Source organism: Ictalurus punctatus, chromosome 24 (assembly GCF_001660625.3).
Source record: "Ictalurus punctatus breed USDA103 chromosome 24, Coco_2.0, whole genome shotgun sequence".
Taxonomy (NCBI): Eukaryota; Metazoa; Chordata; class Actinopteri; order Siluriformes; family Ictaluridae; genus Ictalurus; species Ictalurus punctatus.
Window position 1 is genome coordinate 16,291,252 of NC_030439.2, and position 19,208 is coordinate 16,310,459.

At 41.6% G+C, this 19,208-nt stretch overlaps 2 protein-coding genes across 4 annotated transcripts in view; one reads left to right on the forward strand and one right to left on the reverse strand.

The window, feature by feature from the left end:
* The first annotated feature begins 1,216 nt into the window (after positions 1 to 1,216).
* On the forward strand, positions 1,217 to 6,073 carry btd (biotinidase). The gene is made up of 3 exons (XM_017454185.3): positions 1,217 to 1,724; positions 3,996 to 4,145; positions 4,396 to 6,073. Exons 1-3 carry the CDS (start codon positions 1,503 to 1,505, stop codon positions 5,596 to 5,598), a joined length of 1,575 nt encoding a protein of 524 aa, XP_017309674.1. The 5' UTR covers positions 1,217 to 1,502; the 3' UTR covers positions 5,599 to 6,073.
* A 78-nt stretch (positions 6,074 to 6,151) lies between these two features.
* Positions 6,152 to 19,208, reverse strand: part of LOC108256911 (serine/threonine-protein phosphatase 6 regulatory ankyrin repeat subunit A) — a 38,862-nt gene continuing 25,805 nt past the window's right edge. For 2 of the 3 annotated variants that reach the window (XM_047150502.2, XM_047150501.2), the window contains exons 9-28: positions 17,562 to 17,640; positions 17,344 to 17,458; positions 15,820 to 15,902; positions 15,650 to 15,713; positions 15,441 to 15,569; positions 15,206 to 15,346; positions 14,533 to 14,644; positions 14,395 to 14,421; positions 14,049 to 14,123; positions 13,417 to 13,618; positions 12,807 to 12,894; positions 12,589 to 12,706; positions 11,632 to 11,851; positions 11,044 to 11,131; positions 10,866 to 10,949; positions 10,204 to 10,349; positions 9,922 to 10,004; positions 9,731 to 9,813; positions 8,584 to 8,675; positions 6,152 to 8,503 (exon numbers count right to left, since the gene is read on the reverse strand). In XM_047150502.2, the coding sequence (XP_047006458.1) occupies positions 8,214 to 8,503; positions 8,584 to 8,675; positions 9,731 to 9,813; positions 9,922 to 10,004; positions 10,204 to 10,349; positions 10,866 to 10,949; positions 11,044 to 11,131; positions 11,632 to 11,851; positions 12,589 to 12,706; positions 12,807 to 12,894; positions 13,417 to 13,618; positions 14,049 to 14,123; positions 14,395 to 14,421; positions 14,533 to 14,644; positions 15,206 to 15,346; positions 15,441 to 15,569; positions 15,650 to 15,713; positions 15,820 to 15,902; positions 17,344 to 17,458; positions 17,562 to 17,640 (2,319 nt within the window). In that variant the 3' untranslated portion in view covers positions 6,152 to 8,213. The remainder of the gene's footprint in view (positions 8,504 to 8,583; positions 8,676 to 9,730; positions 9,814 to 9,921; positions 10,005 to 10,203; positions 10,350 to 10,865; positions 10,950 to 11,043; positions 11,132 to 11,631; positions 11,852 to 12,588; positions 12,707 to 12,806; positions 12,895 to 13,416; positions 13,619 to 14,048; positions 14,124 to 14,394; positions 14,422 to 14,532; positions 14,645 to 15,205; positions 15,347 to 15,440; positions 15,570 to 15,649; positions 15,714 to 15,819; positions 15,903 to 17,343; positions 17,459 to 17,561; positions 17,641 to 19,208) is intronic. The other variant, XM_017454180.3, reaches the window with a different exon arrangement.

Sequence of the window (19,208 nt, forward strand, 5' to 3'; positions counted from 1 at the left end):
TCTCTTCACAGATTAGGTCAAGGGGCTACAGCCTACATAAAGCAATTTAAACCTGAAACTATGCATATATACCGCTGTTATTTATATACATATACGCGCTGTTGAATTCTTGATTATTATTGCTCAGGTGTTGATTAATTTTCTATAACAGCAGCACTGATAATAGTTCCACAAATCAACAGAAAAAAAACCTGTAATGATTTGTTTCAGGGTAAAATTCTTGCATTTTATTGTTCAAAAAGCGACCCCTTCGGAGTGAGAAAGTACACTTATAGATCAGAGACCATATGATCAAGAGGAACCTGCTCCTAAATGTTGGATGTCTTTTAATGAAGTTGATTTATTTTAAAGTTAAATACTAACTTATAGGAGGGCACTGGGGCTTAGTGGTTAGCATGTTTGCCTCGCGCTCTGGGGTTGGGGGTTTGAATCTCACCTCCGCCCTGTGTGTGCAGAGTTTTCATGTTCTCCCTGTGCTTCAGGGGTTTCCTCCAGGTTACTCAGTTTCCTCCCCCAGTCCAAAAACATGCGTTGTAGGCTGATTGGCATCTCTAAATTGTCCGTAGTGTGTGAACAGGTGCACATTGTGCCCTGCAATGGGGTTCCCTGGGATAGGATCCAGGCTCCCTGTGACCCTGTGTAGGATAAGCGGTAAAGAAAATGGATAAGACTTGATTAATCCCCAGATGGAGAAATTAGGCTGGATATTAACTTACGATCAATTTATCTTAAAGGTTTGAAAGAAAGACAGATTTATTTTAATATAATGTGATTAATTAAAATAAAATCAGGAAGGCAAAAATTAAAAACTATTTGCACTTTTTAAATGTTGTTTAGGGGTGTATATTTTGACCAAAAAAAAAAAAAAAAGATTTTCAGAAAAGAACATGAGCATGATTTTACTAGGGAAGAGATAAGTAGGTTTTTTTTGTTTGTTTTTTTACAATTATATATGAACATTGGAACAATTTTTGCCTTTTTTTTTTGTTTGTTTTCAATAAGTCTTTCAAAAAAATCATTCTTGACTTGACGAAATTGACCAATGAACGCGTCTCACTCAGTGACGCGTTTCGTTTACACCCAATGGAATCGCTGCTTTCGTGTGACGTCTTTCCAAATGCGGAACTACCAGGAAAACACAAGTTGTGTCCAAATGACGCACTATACACTGTGCACGTATGCACTGTATACTATAAACCGCGTACTGTATGAATTTTATAAAGTTATTTTTTTATTCAACATCAGAGTCTGATAGCCCCGCCCCCTCCGCTACGTAATGACTTCATTTTCTCGGTTTATTTAAGTGCATCATCCGGGTATTTCATTTAAAGTGTACTTTTTCTATTTGGAATTTCCAGTGAGTACACTACTCGCACTATTTATTATATAAATGACAGAGTAGTGCATAAGTACTAAAAAAAAAAGTCACTTCCAAATGTTAGGAATTATCAGAGTAAACAAGGTTGACCTTTGAACTTTTGGCATGCAGGATAGTTCCAATCATGGCGCTATGTGGACTCAGGGTAATTATTTTAGCAGCCTGGTTTACCGGGACTCATTTGGCCAATGTAGCGGAGGATTTGTTTTACACGGCTGCAGTGTATGAGCACCAAGTTCTCCTGAACCCAGAGCCGAAGGTGGCTGTGGGACGGAAAGCCGCGCTGCAGCACATGAACCGGAACTTGGAGGTGTTTGAGAAACAGGCGACTTCCGCTGCACAGCAGGTGATGTAGAGCACTCAAAATGGAGTCTGTGCTGCAAGGCACACCCCAAGCTCATACTTTTATTAATAAGGTATTCTATTTATTAACATATTTGATTGATCACTTGTATTACATGTGTCTAATCCAAACCTTAATAAATCAAAAACAACTTGGTCACTACATAATGCCAGCTAGGCCCAAATTTGTTCTGTCGGTGCCAAACTCATGAGTAAAATGCTCCAGTATACACTGATGTGAATAACATTGTTTATCTCGTTACAGTAGCCCTTGTCAGGGGGTGGGATAGCCTATATTAAACAGTCCGTTCTCCATGTTGATGTGTTGGAAGCAGGAAAAATAGGCAATCGTAAGGATCGGAGCGATTTCACAAGGGCTAGATGGTGAAGGTTAGAGGACTGATTCGGAGCATCTACAAAACAGCAGGTCTTGTGGGGTGTTCCCAGTATGCAGTGGTTAGTACCTACCAAAAGTGGTCCAAGGATGGACGACCACCAAGAAGGTCATGGGAATTCAAGGCTATTTGATGTGCGTGGGGAGTGAAGGCTAGCACGTCTGGTCCAATCCCACAGAAACTGCTGAAAAAGTTAATTCTGGCTCTGATGGAAAGATGTCAGAACACAGTGTTTCACAGCTGGCTGTGTGTGGAGCTGCGTAGCAGACGGGTCGGAGTGCCCATGCTGTCCCCTGTCCACCACCAAATTCAAATACAACAGGCACATGAGCATCAGAACTGGACCATGGAGCAATGGAAGAATGTGGCCCGGTCTGATGAATCCCGTTTTCTTTTAAATCATGTACACGGCCGGGTGCATGCGAGTCGCTTACCTGGGGACGAGATGGCACCAGGATGCACTATGGGAAGAAGGCGAGCCCGTGGAGGCGATGTGATGCTCTCGGCAATGTTCTGCTGGGAAACCTTGGGTCCTGGTATTCATGTGGATGTGACTTTGACACGTACCACCTACCTAAACATTGTTGCAGACCAACTACACCCCTTCATGGCAGCGGTATTCCGTAATGGCAGTGGCCTCTTTCAGCAGGATAGTGCTCCCTATGTAAAATGTAAAAATTGTTCAGGAACGGTTTTAGGACCATGACAAAGAGTTTAAGGTGTTGACTCGGCCTCCAAATTCCCAGATCTCAATCTGATCGAGCATCTGTGGGATGTTCTGGACAAACAAGTCGGATCCATGGAGCCCCCACATCACAACTTACAGGACTTAAAAGATCTGCTGCTAACGTCTTGGTCCCAGATACCACAGCACACCTTCAGAGGTCTTATGGAGTCCATGCCTTGACGGGTCAGAGCTGTTTGGCAGCACAGGGGGGATCTACACAATATTAGGCAGATGGTTTAATGTTATGGCTGATCGGTGTATTCCTGTACACATTTCATTAAATGAGCCTATTTGAATAGTTATAAAAGTTTTGCAGCCAGAGACACATTTATTAAACAGTTGTTTGGGTCATTCTGTGTAAATCCATGAAAACACTGTGAAAACATAAGTATTTATTTATATATATTTATAACTTTTTTTTAAACTAGTAATGAAGTTTATGCCGTTTTATTCAGACATAAAAAAAAATATTTCTGAAAGTACAAATTTAGTTTTCAACAAGATATAAAATAGAAATTAATTTGGGGGGGGGGGGGGGGGGGGTTGATCATTGAACTGGTTTCTAAATAATTCCACAAAATATATAAATGCTCAAATATTTTCTCAGCTCAAAAAAAAAAAAAAAATAAATATATATATATATATATATATATATATATATATAATATTATATATATATAAATATAATATATAATATATAATATATATATATATACATATAGATATAATATATATATATATATATATATATAAAATATAATATAATTATATATATATATATATATATATATATATATATATATATATATATATATATATATAAACATATTTAACTGTTTAACTGGTAAAAAGAATTCCTGACACTGTTCAATCCTAATTTAAATAAAGAAAAAAGAAATAACTTAATTGTAAATAAATAAATAATTGGTTTTCTAAGCTGAAAAGATATTTCATTTCAGTTACTGGCTGGCAAACTACTGAAAAAAGTTTCTTAAAAGTTTATTTTTTTGTTAATCTATAGAACGTCATATGACACATTTTGAAAAACAGCTACAAACGAACATTTTTGGCCGACCCAGTTAAAGTACTCGTTATTACACACTGAAGAGACTTACTGAACAGTGAACTCACTGAAGCTTAATCTGTTTAACAGGGAGCCCAGATCCTGGTGTTTCCAGAGGACGCCATCCACGGATTCAACTACAGCAGAGTGTCTATAGCTGCGTATCTGGAGACGGTGCCGGATCCTGGAGCAGTGACGTGGAGCCCATGTGCAGATCCTGACAGATTCTACAATACAGAGGCACTGCGCCTAAATCTGCTTAATATCAGTACTATATTACTGTTTTGGCAGAAGAGCATACCTTATAGTGACGTGTTGGGACAATTTGTTTTGGATTCCATTTTATTTTAAACTTAGGAAGAAAAAAAAAACCCCACTGTAAAGTAGAGATTCAGAAAAAAAAACATGGGAGAATGCAAAGTTTCAAGATTTATTATATTTATAATATGCAAAATGGAATAATTTAACAGAACCTCATTTCTTTTCTCAGGTCCTGCATCGTTTGAGCTGCATGGCACAGAAGAATCATCTCTTCGTGGTGGCTAACATGGCCGACTGCCAACCCTGCAACAGATCAGTCGATCCGCTGTGTCCAGCCGACGGCCGCTACCAGTTTAACACCGACGTAGTTTTTAGCGACAACGGCACCATCGTGGCCAGATACCACAAACAGAACCTGTACTTTGAGGCAGCCTTCGACACACCTCCTGAATGCGAGTATGTGACGTTCGCTACTCCGTTCGCCGGGCGCTTCGGGGTGTTCACCTGTTTTGATATATTATTCCGGGAGCCGGCTGTGACCCTGGTGAAGGACATGGGCATCAGACAGTTCGTATACCCGACAGCTTGGATGAACCAGCTCCCCCTGCTGGCTGCTGTGCAATTTCAGCGCTCATTCTCTTATTCAGCTGGCGTCACTTTGCTGGCAGCAAACATCCGCTCGGAGGCTTTGGGTATGACAGGAAGTGGGATATTTACACCCTGGGATGCACTTTATCATCACGCCACAGAGGGCGAGGCTGGGAAACTGCTGGTGCTAAGAGTGCCGGTCTTGGATCCCTTATCACTAGGGGACGCTCCAGAGAGGGCTCGATTGAAATTAGTGCCCTTCTCCGGCTTTCCCAAAGTGGATAATGGAGAGGAACCCGAGTTTAGACCGTTCCAGAGAGGAGCAGACTCAGAATTTTGCCTAAAAGAGGATTTGAGTTGTATTAAACGGTCTGCTCAGTTTACCTCCACGATGATGTACGATAACTTTACACTAGTGCCTCTACATGGCAAAGAAGGGAATCTCACAGCATGTGACGGCTCATTCTGCTGCCACTTGCTCTTCCGGAGGACAAATTCCACCCCCGAAGAAGAGCTCTATGCCCTGGGGGCATTTGATGGCCTCCATGTGGTCCATGGGACGTACTACCTAGAGGTGTGCGCCTTAGTTCGGTGCACAGGGCTCCATCAGGAAAGCTGTGGAGGAGAGACTGAGCATGCGCATACGCTGATTGACTTTCACCTGCAAGCGGCGTTCAGTACCGAGCACGTGTACGCCGGCTTGCTGGGCAGCGGGATGACTCTGGACCGACCGGATGAATCCGGCTGGAAAAGCGGCAGGTTTTACATGAGCCGAAGAGGAATGACGAGCGGCCTGGTGACTGCAGTGCTGTACGGGAGAGTCTATGAGAAAGACAGCGAATAAAATCGCACAGCTCTTTCTTTCAGTATTGTATCAGTGTTCTGCAGTTGAGTGCCAAAGTTTGCTTGAATTTTGAATGGAGAAAAAAAAAAGAAAATAGGCCTCTAACTTACAATTTAAATTAATCTTCTAAGAATTAAAAACAATAAAGAGGTATATCCTACAAAACAACAACAAAAGAAGACCTGAAATGAGACGTGAAGTGAAGCAAAAGCAGGAGTCTTTTGGTTGCCACATGTGATTTGAAGACGTGGCGGGAAATATCACCACGTTTAATAAAAAAGCCAGAAGACAAATTAATTGTCAACTCCAAATCATGTTAAATCCCTTTTTTTTTTGCCATTTTAATAGTTTCTACTGTATTACAGCCTTTTGCTGTAACCATAAGCACGGAGTCTAATAATAAAAAGAGCTCAAATTGAAGATATAAAGAAGAATATTTTCCTGATTTTCCTACAAGTAATTAATTTTAAAGCGGTCTTGTTTTTTGTGTACAGGAAATGTGTTGTCTGTGGAAGATTTTTCTCTTTAGAGCAGATTAGGAGCATATTCTCAGTCTGAGTAAATAACATGGTTTATTGTGAGCAACTTCAGGGACTGCATTTGACCGGCTAACAGGAATCACATGTTCGGTGTAAAATGGGTGTCAGCACTCCTAAATTTAAAATATCAAATCAGTCCTTATTACAGAACTGACCATTATTGTGACCATTATTGTGGTGTGACAAAAATATTCAAGATTTATTAGTAATTATTTGAGCAACGCACTAAGTGGCCAGTCTTACCCTTTATAAAAAGGTAACATACAATCACTCACACACACAAGCACACACGTAATCGCAGGTACACACACACACACACACACACACACACACACATCTTTCCTCTATAACAAATGTTGCGAGTCACCAAAAACCAGCACTGAGTGTGTATAAACCCTGTCGCCTCGAGAGCTGGTCTCAAACTCGTGGGTAAGAAACGCGTCAGAATGCCCTTTTAACGATACCCCGGGGTTCGTAGAAATCCGTTCATCTTACGTTAACGAGTTACTCCGCAGCAACATGGACAGGACGTTTGCGCTTAACGTTCACAGCAGTCTGTTTTGTGCGAGTCTTGGTTAATCTTAGTTAATAATAAATTAACCACAGCTAAAAAAACAAACAAACAAACAAACAAACAAACAAAAAATACTAAATCATGCTTTAAAAAGGGCAACTTGGTCCCCTTGGTTGCACGTTCATGATATCTTCTCTTACTGCCAGAGAGGATGTGTCGAGAAACTTCCACAACAGTAGTCATTATTGTTTGAGGTTACGGTTCCTGTTGCTTGGGAAATTAAATGAAGGAATTTTTTTTTGAAAGAACGTCGAGATAAAGAACCAAACTCGCCAAACTGGTGAGTGTAAAAACACGATCCGGATCAGGCTGTAGTGTGGACGATCTACCACGTTCGGATTTTGCTCTCACCTGCTCTCGTGTCTCTAAACGTTCCTGAGACATATAAGAAAGGGAAACCGGAGTGACCCCTGCTGCCAAAAATGGTACACTCCGTTATTTCCCAGTAGCACTATAGCTTGAAAGGGATGGACTGAGAAACGTGCCCGTACAATCTGAATTTCTAAGTGAAGTTTTGTAGTTTCTGTCATTGTATTCTGTGGCTTGAGTTTGCATGCAAAATTAATTAAAGTATATATATATTTATTTAATAATAATCAGGTGTAGAAAATCCCAATTAAATTTGCTGCCATAATCCATTTCAAATTCAGATTTACATTTTCAAAATACTACAATCCGGAGACTTAGGAAAGACAGAAGAGGACAGGATTGACGTCCACCGTCTGAGCCAGTGATGTGGTGTGGAGGTTCACGCCGTTAGAACGTTTAAATTTAAAAACGCATGAATCTGAATTGAAATTCGTTTGAATAACGCTGTATCCCGCCACCAGAAAGTGAAACTGAGTTTGATGGTTTGCAGAAGATCAGAAACTGAACTGCACAGATTAACGTTTGACGTTCTAAGTAAAGTAGACAAAGTGTTGAAGACGCCTGGAAAACTTTGCGAACGGACTTTAACCAGCTAAATGACACCATCGATAATACTAATACGCCGACCGGTCCGAATGAATCTTATTTAAAACACGGAACATTTACGTTGTTGTATTGTCGCTGTATTAAAAAAAAGCAGGGATAAACATTATCACACTGACAGACTAAGCAGAGTTTAGATTAGGGATCTGCAAAACTCGTGAAATTCAATTAGAGCTGGAAATTCAAAATAAAGGACATGCGAGTTCAGATTTTTGCATTTGAATTCGAATCTCTTATGGCAACTCCATAGAGTAGTGTTCGGGAAAGTGAACAAGTCTGAATCGGAAATGTATTGTGCAGCAAATTTTCTGCGCCTGATTATTACGACAACCTTGCAGACGAACTTGAAGCACGGAATAAGATTTCAGTTAAACGTACTTCAACTTAGGGCGGCACGTTTCTCGTTCCGTAGGAACGACACCGCGCTAAATCCACTTTAATGTGATTCAGCGACATGGCGTTAGCGTCTTCAGCAATCTCCAGGCACTCGGGGACTGAACGATCCTCAGCACTGAGACGGTCCGAAGTTCTCAGTAAGTCTCTGAATCCGAGTCGTTGAATTCTTCATCGTGAACGATGAGGCCGTCTTCACGTCCCAGGCTGTTGAAGCTGCAATAAGAAGGATGCCCCGAGCGCAGGCCGGGTAAAGGGTCGAAGGTCACAGCTTTGGAAGGGCTACAGTAGTGGTTTATGGCGCTGAAGTTGAGCCCCGGCACGGTGCCGGTACTGACCGGGGACACGGGCATCATGGTGGCCAAGATCAGCGCCAGGCAGTCGGCCACATCTTTGTTCGGTGCACACGCTAAAGCTGGTGTGTAACCTGCACGGCGAAATCGGTCAGCGTTTAGTGTTTTTAACAAGACTGGGGTTTTACACTTTATTAACAAGACTCTTAATCACCGTTTTCATCCACAGCCAGGACACTTGCTCCTTTTCCCAGCAGCTCCTGCACTACAACCGCAAGTCCGTTACGGGCAGCGACGTGCAGTGGCCTGAGGAACAGGCGGGGGGGGGGATCACAAAATATTCATCAAAATGGCAATATGTACTAGATAAAGAAATAATTAGGATGGACTATAATATGTAATGGAAAATCTTAATCAATTAGTTTGATGTTTAGGATTTTCTATATACGGTAGATCATATCACTATTCCATTTATGAAGAAATAAACGGTGAAATGTATTTATACCACAGTGCTGTTCACATCTCAATTCTGCTTATTTATATTATGAAGACGCACTAGGTGCATATCAATTGTTCAAACAAGTCTTCTTAAAACTGCTCGTAAATAGTGAATCATCAAAGACAGCTGGTCGACGTGTGGCAGGGGTTATAACTAGCCTCTTAGTGCAAAGCATAGCAACACAAAACTCTATTTAATCCAAAATACATCACACACACAAACAGGAATATAACCGTATACAGCAACACAATATAAATCATTACAAAAATGGTAAGAAGTCCATTTCTTCATTAAGTCCAGGAGACTTCGTCCCCTTAAGTTTCTGTCTATTTCCACCTGCCTGCTTATAGTTGCTATATATTTCCACAACATTAATTATAACTATAAATAGAAAAAAAAATGCAATGTGTCATGTAATCGCCGGAAAACTGCTGTGGTATGAGGAATAAAACACTTTGGGATGTGGTGTTATAGGAAAACCTTGAAACCACCCCATCTTTTTCTAATAACGGCATGTCGCAAAGCGTTTTGATCCTTTTTTCTTAAACATTCTCTAGTTAAAGGTCACTAAATGTGTTTCAAAAAGTGTTTACTGAAGCTTTAATATAAAAGAAGCCATTAAGGGACCGTCTACAAAAAGTGCATAATGTGGATAACGAGCGCCAAAACGTTTATATAAAAATATATATATACATAAATAATAATAATAAAAATAATACAAAAAACAGTTTAAAAAAGGCTGTAAGTTTCCCAAAACTGTCAGAGAATGGTTCTGGAACGAAACTTTCTTTGATGTCCAATTCATTTACGTTTTGTGATTTTGAAGAGTTGTTTGTGTTTTGTGTACGTGACCTGTACGTACGTCTGTAGAGCCGTGTTTGTGGCGTTGATAAGGTTCCTGTCCGTGACCTTCTCCAGAATTAACAAGGCACTGGTTTCATGCCCCTGCGAGAGAAATACGTACACACAGTGCGTTTGAAACACCACAAGAAAAAAATTAAAGAAGCAGAGTGTGTTCCTTCAGTGTGAAAAGCTGAAGTGTGTATTCCGTACCTTGCTGCAGGCTAAATGCAGGGCCGTGTTCTTGTTCGCGTCCTGGAGCGTGAGGTCCGCCTTCGCTTTACTCACGAGCACCTCTACACATTAAAGAGAAATTTCGGCTCGTGCACTCATTTCAGCGTCAAAGCCCATGAAGCTTCTCACGAGCACACTATACAAATGACCTTCCTAGTGTAGGCCTAGCGATGTGCATGATGGCTGAAATACGGACTTCTCTGCATTCCGCTTGAGATCGGTTATGATTGACGGAATGAAAGCTAGCAGCGTGTGTCTTACCCACGGCGTTAGTCTGGCCGTTCTCAGCTGCCATCATGAGGGGTGTTTTGCCCAGAGCGTCGATGGCGTTCACCTGGGCGTTGTGACCGAGCAGCAGCTGGAGACATTCCACGTGGTCCGTGTAGGCTGCAGCATGTAGAGGCGTCCTGAGGGGAAACATGAGAACAGATGTAGTGATAAGTACAATGTACTTTTTCATTTTATTAAAAATGACACTGCCACTTATTTACATCGGCACTAGGGGGCGCCGACAAACTAATATGACCAATCAAAAGACATGAGGAACAATTAGTAAATGTGGCTCGGTACTGTTAAATCGATTTGGTAGGGCGACGGCCCAAATATGGTGATGCCCTAGGCTGCCTATGAGGCCTAATGGATTGACCGGCCCTGGGAGGGAGCTCATTTAAAAAAGTAATTTCCGAAATTTCAAAAGCTGTGGCAAACAAAAATCCACACAGAATAAAACAGACTGGATTTCTCTACCACAAAAAACAATTAAGAATCATATCAGTCGTGAAATTAAAAACCTGCCTTATAAATAATGTGATTTAATCTGTAAAACAAATTTAAAGGTATTGATTAAAACAAATTAATCAAACCGCGCTACTTCAGTCTATACACATTAATCCTGCTCTGATGTTTTATAAACTTGTCCTGACCTGGATTTGGAGTCCGTAGCATTAACAATGGCAGGACCCAGTGTGTCAATCAGCAGCTCAGCTGAACCTTCATTATCACTGATTCTGTAAAAACAGAGACGAAAGAGAACTTTCAGCTGTAGACATGCGCACACACGAAACGTTTGTTTTCTGTGGATAACGTGGACACGTGGCTTACACGGCACAGTGGAGTGGACTGAAGGAGTTGCCCTCCATCCTGTGGAACGCCTCCTGCTCTAACAGAGCCTCCACACACGTATCGTGACCTGAGAGAGAAAAGAAACGACTCAAAACACGTAAACAGATAAACAAAGAACGGAGGCACGCTCGTGTCGAAGTTAATAAGACAAAAACCACAGCTTGTCATGTTACAGAGAACCCAGAATGAACAAACTCCTCCGGTCCTGCTAAACTTCCTGTATCTGAAAAGTTACTGAAATGTTACTGCTGACACTTGAGACTCCTTCGATAAATGTTAAATAAACATCTCTTTACAGAAAACCATATTAACCATATATTATGGATCTTCACCATATACTACGTATCTTTGTTAAATAACACCTTATTATTTTCAGATACGATACAGGTAGAAGTCCCTCGGAATAAGCTATTACTATAGAAACCGTAGTAGAACGAACAAGTCCGTTAATATATAACCCTCGCAGAGCCGTAACGTGCACTAATGGATAAACTGTGGGTGTTTGTAACATCGGTTAAGAAAATACTGAAAACGTCTCCACATCACGTCTCTGTGAGTGTCATGTACCGTTGTAGCAGGCCCAGTGGAGTGGGGTGTATCCACAGCTGTCCATGATGACCGGCACCGTGTTTTGGGAGTGTGCGGCCTGCAGCAGAGACCCCAACACCCCGATGTGACCGCACGCTGCTGCCAGGTGCATGGCTGTGCGCCCTTTACTGTCCCGCAAACACACACTGGCCCCATGCTGCAACAGCGCCTCCACACACGCCTCGTGCCCCGTCACCGCCTTCACACACACACACACACACACACACACAAACAGTACAAGATTAGATGACGTCCTTCAGAATGGCAATAACAGGTAGTGAGAACTCTACTCAAATATTCTCGATCAGGTGGCTTAACATTCTCTCAAAGACTCCATGTACATGTCTATACGATACACAGTCACTATAAAGGTGATCACTCCTCTGGGTTTGGCGAGATTTCTACTAGTAATACTGTCTACAGTATCAAGGTTGCTTGAAAACAAGAGTAGGTCATAGTTAGAAGAAAAAAAAAAAAAAGGAGGTCATATTGTTTGCCTGGCTAGATTTAGTTGAAAGCGTGTTTGCTTGCTTATTTATTAACAAATTTTTAGTCAATTTTCTAAGATCAGCAGGTTTCTAAGATTGTTCACTTCGCAGTCATGAACAATACGTAGCCATATGAGCAGCAAGTAACCTCGAGTCAACTCAATCAAATGGCAAGAAATGCAAAACATGATGGTTTGAAATTATACATGATTAAGAAAACCAATCAATCAATCAATCAATGTAGCACCACGTCACTACCTGCTTAATTATTATTATAATTTTTTTTCAATAGCGACGCTGCCAACAAAATACTGGCAAACAATATTTAAGTAAAAGCTTTATGACTACTAAAGAAATATGACCAAGTCACATAGGCTGTTTTTTTCCCTGTCACATGTAAAAATGATGGAAATGACATTTATGCAGTTATCAAATATGTGCAACAGACCCCGCGGTGAAGAGCTGTCCTGCCCCACTTGTCTCTGGCTCCCACATTGGCTCCTTTGCTGATCAGGAAGTAGACACAGTCCGTGTGTCCGTTCAGCACCGCCAGCATCAGAGGAGTTCTGTTACAATCACAATCACACCATCAACCAGTCTGGAAATACATCCGATATACAACTATAACGTTTATTCATCAACTTAGCATGTCTGCGCATCACTCACTGTCCATTCCCGTCGTGGACATCAACGGCCGAGGGTGGGCCGGCGTTGCTGATGAGGAGGCGGAGACATTCTGAGTGACCGTTCATGGCTGACAAGAAACAGAAAGTCCAGGGTGAGAGCAGGCAGGAAAAAAAAGCATAATATGCAAAAATGCACTGTAGAGATTTTTCTATGCACAGTGTTTACTGTCCTCTACCCTTTATTAGATGTCTGGATATTTGTGCTTGGTAAATGATCTCAACAGGGACACTGACATGTTTAAAAATCTCTGTACTGGATACACTCGTAGAAGCACTACACACACACACTAACATGCTACTAATAAAATTTCAGAACGGTTACAACAGCTGGAAATGCTAATTTAAAAAAAAAAAAAAAAAAAGATACGATTTAAGAAAAGACTGAGCGCAACTCCGATATGTGTATCATCTAAGGAAAGTAGTCTGGAGCCAAGGATATGTTTATGCTGTTACCATAACATCCAACATGAAGAACACACCTACAGAACGAAATCAGATTTGTTCTTGTGCAACCTGCAATGCTGACATTTATGTTTCCAAGATCACCTTTCTGTGCTGCGGTGAGAACGAAGCATGGAGTGTTTTCCTACCTGCAGCATGAATGGGTGTTCTTTTGTGTGTGTAGTCCTTAAGCAGGATGGAGGCTCCCTGGTTGATGAGCACATCCACACACTCCACATGGCCTTTGAAGGCAGCCAGGTCCAGCGGTGTGTGTCCCTGCACCGTCCGCACGTCCAGGTCCAACAGGGACTGAACCAGCACCTCCAGAGCATGGTGGTGGCCGTGGTATGCCTAGAATGCACGTACAAAAACACGCACAGATTGAGTTGTCCCATAGGACAACAGCCAATAGCCTTGAACTGGAAAAAAGTGCTTTGTCGTTATTTCGACTTAATATCTCATTATTTCAACATAGTATGCCATTATTATGACTCAACATTTTAATATTTTGATTTAATATCCACCAATAATACTAATGTACTAAATGTCAGCTTACAATTCTTATTCTGTGTACTATTTCCCAGACAATAATTAAGCCAGATGTTTGGAATTCAGGTTGTTTAATGTCTTTATAAAAAAAAAAATAAATAAATAAAAAAAGACTGATATTAAATCAATATATCAGGGTTTTTGTATCACAGATCCTTTCTTATCAAGTGAATTATAAATCACTGAGCTGGATCTTTTAAACACATTCAAAGGAAGCGACATTTTCACTCACTGCTAAATGCAAAGGGCTGATGGGAGCCTGGCCATCAGTGTCATTCAGGATATCGGTCCCGGATGTCTCCATAAGCTGAGGACGCACACAGAGCATGAGGAAAAACTTAAACACCATTACACACACTTCTAAAATCGACACACGCACAAGACAACACAGCAAAAGGGTGAAAATTGATTATGGATGAGGAGTCAATGAATTCAGCTCTCCACATGGGGGCACTGTTGTACAAGTCAGTGATAAACTGCAGAATCACAATGGTCTATATGTTTATTATACATGTGGTCATTGTTGTGGTCATTCCTGCAAAGGAAATGCATCTAAATAAGCTTTCATATGAACTTACCACGTCCAGCGGTGTTTCACTTGCAATCTGCAGGAACAGAAACATTACAGCTCAGTACCACAGGCAGCCTGAAAAGTGGACTCACACGTGTATGTGTGAGAAAGAGAATGAGAGTGAGAGGAAGAGGTAGAGGCTGACCAATTCGAGGCAGAGGCGGTGACCGTAGGTTGAGGCGTAGTGCACTGCGTTATAGCCCTGTTTGTCTCTGATCCCTGGATTGGCATCGTTATGCAATAAATACTCCAAGCACCTGAAACATAACACACACCAACACCACACTGAATACATCTCTATTCATTTAGATTATAAATATATAGAATAACATTATATGAAGGTTTTAATAATATTCAAAAAGTGAAAATGCATCCTAATGAAGGGGGGAGGGGGGTTCACGCAGGCTACCAAAATAAAAAAGAAATCAATACACAGCATTTCATCATCGCTTCTCCAACAGGACACATTTACCATTACAAAACGTTCAATATGGAACTGTTCTCTAAATATCAGGCTGCTGTTTTCCTTCTGCCGCCTGCACGGTAATGAAATCACGGGTTACTGAGGGCGGCGCTGATGGGATTACTTTAGAGATAAGATTTTTTTTCTCCGATACATTTTCATTATCATAGTTTCCTTCAATATTTCCTCTTATGAGCAGTATTAACGCATCAGAAACATTCAATTAAATAGACAAATGTCTAATTAAGTAGAGACCATTGGGGAAGGACAGAATCTATTAAAGGCTGAATGACAGTCAGTAGTTTCTCTCTCCTTCTCTGTGTGTGTGTGTGCTTGCGTGCGTGCGTGTGCTTACTTGGCGTCAGTGTCTGAGGCAGCGGTGTAGTGCAGAGGGCTACAGCCTTTCATGTCCGTGTCGTTCACACTGGCCCCTGAGCCCACGAGTGCAAACAGGCACTGATAATTACAGTTAGCGGCGGCGTAGTGCAGTGGCGTCCTGAAAAGAAATACAAATCCCAATTTACACGATGGTGTCAGAACTGGAGGACGAGCGGCGCTGCTTAGCGATCACGCCTCACCCCTAAACTCACCTTCCGAACCTGTCCTTCTTGTTGAAGTCAGCTCCAGTGTTGAGCAGCAGATTTAAACAGTCGAGGTTTCTGCATGAGTCAGAAAGACATCGTGATTTACATTTCCACCAGTCTGAATTCATTAGAGAGCTGAAGAGACATACAAAGGCCTCAGTGAGCAGCTCACAATACACACAATCCAGTCAGAGTACAGCCTGGCTGGGACTCACCCTCCTGCCGCGGCCGCGTGTAAACACGTTCTGCCGAAGTCGTCAGGCGCGTCAACGTCCAAACCTGAACCGACACGCAAAGAACACACGGAAGTCAACAAGGGCTGGAAATAAAAAATACAATTTTAAAAGGTGAAAAATCTCCTGTGCACTGGGCAGGTCAGACTCACCAGAGGACAGAAGTTTCCGGCAGCAGTCAGAGAAGCCACTTAGTGCAGCAAGGTGAAGAGGAAACATGCCGTGTATGCCCCGCCTACACGGAAGACGAGAAGATTCATTTCTTATTGAGAACATTACCACAGTGCTGATTGGTCAGGAGGTGCTGATTAATTTTACATAACAGCAGCAGCTATGACAATAGGACCAGCTGTAGTGTTAAAAAAATAAAATTATTGAAGAAATTAAAGAAAAGCAAGCAAGCAAGCAAAAAATAGATAGATAGATACATAGAAAGATATAGATAGCTAGAAAGAAAGAAAGAAAGGAGATAAAGTAGTAGCAGAAGAAATAAAATAGTGATGAAAATAGGGAAAAAACATTTGTGCTCGTATGATTTTTAATAGATAGAAAAAAAAATATAGTAAGAGTAGTAAAAGAAGTATAAGAAGGAGTAGTAGCAGTAGTAGTACTAGTAATAGTAGCAGAAGAAGTAGACATTGCAGTAAAAGAAGAAGTTGTAGCATTTCTAGTAGTAGTAGTAACAGAAGTAGAAGAAAAAATAAAACAGCGATGAAAAATATCTGAGGGGGGATGAAGTGAATTTTTCTTTTTTTTTTTTGGTGCTCCTATGTTTCTCATAGAAGAAATAGTAAAAGAAGTAGAAGTAGAGGTGGCAACAAAAGTACTAGTAATAGTAGAAGCAGACGAAGAAGTTGTACTATTTATAGTATTTGTTGTAGTAGTACTAGAAAAAAGTAGTAAAAGAAGAAGAAGTTGTAGTATGTATAGTAGTAGTAGTAGTAGTAGTAGTATTAGAAGAACATGAAGCAGTAAAAGAAATAGTAGTAGAAGAAGAAGGAAGGTTATGAAAAGTCATGAAAAAATATTTGAGTGGGGAGTAAATAGAAAAACATGTGCTCCTAAATTATTTTTTCGTGCCAATATACACTCACCGAACACTGTAATAGGAACACCTGTACACCTGCTCATTCATGCAAATATACATTCAGCCAATCATGTGGAAGCGGTGCAGCGGAGAATGGCCAGCGCTGGTTTCAGCTGACTAAAGGCTACAGTAACTCAAATAAGCACTCTACCACCGCGGTGAAGAGAATTCATCTCAGAACGCACAATACCCCGAACTTTGAGCTGAATCTTCAAATCTTCAACTGTCCAGTTTGTGTGACGCAGCGGATTCCTGTTCTTGGCTGACAGGAGTGGAACTTGCTGTGGCCTGGTGCTGTTGTAGCCCATCCGCCTCGAGGTTCGACGTGCTGTGCGTTCTGAGATGTTTGGGTTCTTGCCGGTTTGTACCAGTCTGGCCATTCTCCTCCGTTTTCCTTTAATTAGCACATGCTCCTTTGGCAGGATATTAGAATAAGCGTTGCCCCTGCTTGTTCGTTTTAAATATCACTTTGAACTGTGGGCCAGAAGAGACAAAACCAAACTGGACAGTCCTTCAGGAGAAGCAAAACCCTGCCAAGTCAAATCAGATCCAGTGTCCTTTCAGGCTCTCTTGACGGTCACACACTCACTTGGCTACGTCAGCGCCGTTGCTGATGAGGGTGTTGATGAGGAGCTCGTGGCCGTATCGAGCTGCTATGTGCAGAGGTGAGTTTCCATGCTTATCTTCAGAGTCGATCTCGGCTCCTGTTAAAGCAAAATCCAGCTCAGTTCGCACACTGACCTCAGCGAACAGGAGTAAAGAAGAAGAAGAAGAAGAAGAAGAAGAAGAACATACAGCCAGACTCACCATTCTGAATGACAGCCTGAGATCTGGAGAACCTGCCGTGAATGGCGGCCATATGAAGGGGCGTTTTCCCATCTTTACTCTGTTAAGAAATGAAAAAACAGGAAAAAGGGAAACAATTTCACCGACTTTCATGGAGCATTTATAAAACACATTGTCTACACTATGCAGAAGTTAAATATACAGGCCCCTCTGAAAGTACCGGAACAGCAAGGCCAATTCTATTGTTTTTGCTATACACTGAAGACATTTGGGATCATTTGAGATCAAAAGATGAATACGAGACGATAGATCGGAATTTGAGCTTTTTTCCATTTCCTCGTATTTACATCTAGGTGTGTTAACCAAAAACAAATCAAATTCTGACCCATCATCTTCTGATCTCAAACCTAAACGTCTACAACGTACGGCGAAAACAATAGAATTGGCCTTGCCGTTCCAATACTTTCGGAGTCTCATCTTATCAAGTTCATCAACTTAAAATATACATTTCAGAAAATAGAATACTTATTAGCACGTATAATTTGTAAAGTGTAAACTGATTTGTTGACTTTGATTCATCTTCATTAAATGCGCTATCTTGGTCTGGGTTACAGTGGAGCTTTTCCCGGGAACGCCGGGACTGAGGCAGGAATGCACCCTGGATGGAATGCCAATCCATCTCCGTGTAAAAATGCCAAGAGTTTTGTAATCATGTTGAGTCTGTTCAGAGTAGCCAATTCACCCAACGGAATGTTTTGGGAGGTGTGAGAAACCCAGAGAACCCACGTGGATGAGGGAAAAACATGAAACATCCACACTGTTTATTTTATTTAGTTACAGTTACATTTGTATAGCACTTTTCTGGACACGCAAAGCGCTTTACATAATATGGGGGGAGGGGGGTCTCCTCAAACCACCACCAGTGTGTAGCATCGACCAGGTGATTGCGACGGCAGCCATAGTGCACCTGAACGCCCACCACTCACCAGCTATAAGTGGAAAGGAGAGAGTAATGTAGCCCATGCAGAGATGGAGATTATTAGGGGGCCATGATAGAGAAGGGCCAATGGGGGAATTTTGCCAGGACACTGAGGTTATACCCCTACTCTTTTACGAGAAGTGTCCTGGGATTTTTAATGACCACAGAGAGTCAGGACCTCGCTTTAATATCTCATCCGAAAGACGGTGCTGTTTTTACAATTCTGTAGTGTCTCCATCACTATACTGGGGCATTACAACCCACACAAACCATATGGTGAGCGCCCCCTGCTGGCCTCACTAATACCACTTCCAGCAGTAGTGTTCCCCAGAAGGTCTCCCATCCATCCAGTACTGGCCAGGCTCAACCCTGCTTAGCTTCAGTGAGAAACCAGGCGAGAGCTGCAGGGTGATATGGCTCTGGCTTATTACGCATATTATATACGTATCAGGCAACACGGCGACGCAGCGTCCCGAAAACCATCCCGTGGGCCTTGGCTATGATAAATTACCCCTAGGGCTGAATGAGAGTGTTCTCAGGATAGGCTCGGGATCCACTGCCACAATGACCACGATGAAGTGCTTACTAAAGAAGAATGAATGAATACTTTTGTTAGGAACAAAATGATCGAACAAAATGATACTGAGCAATATGTAATAATGATCAGGATCAATACGACTACAAACGAA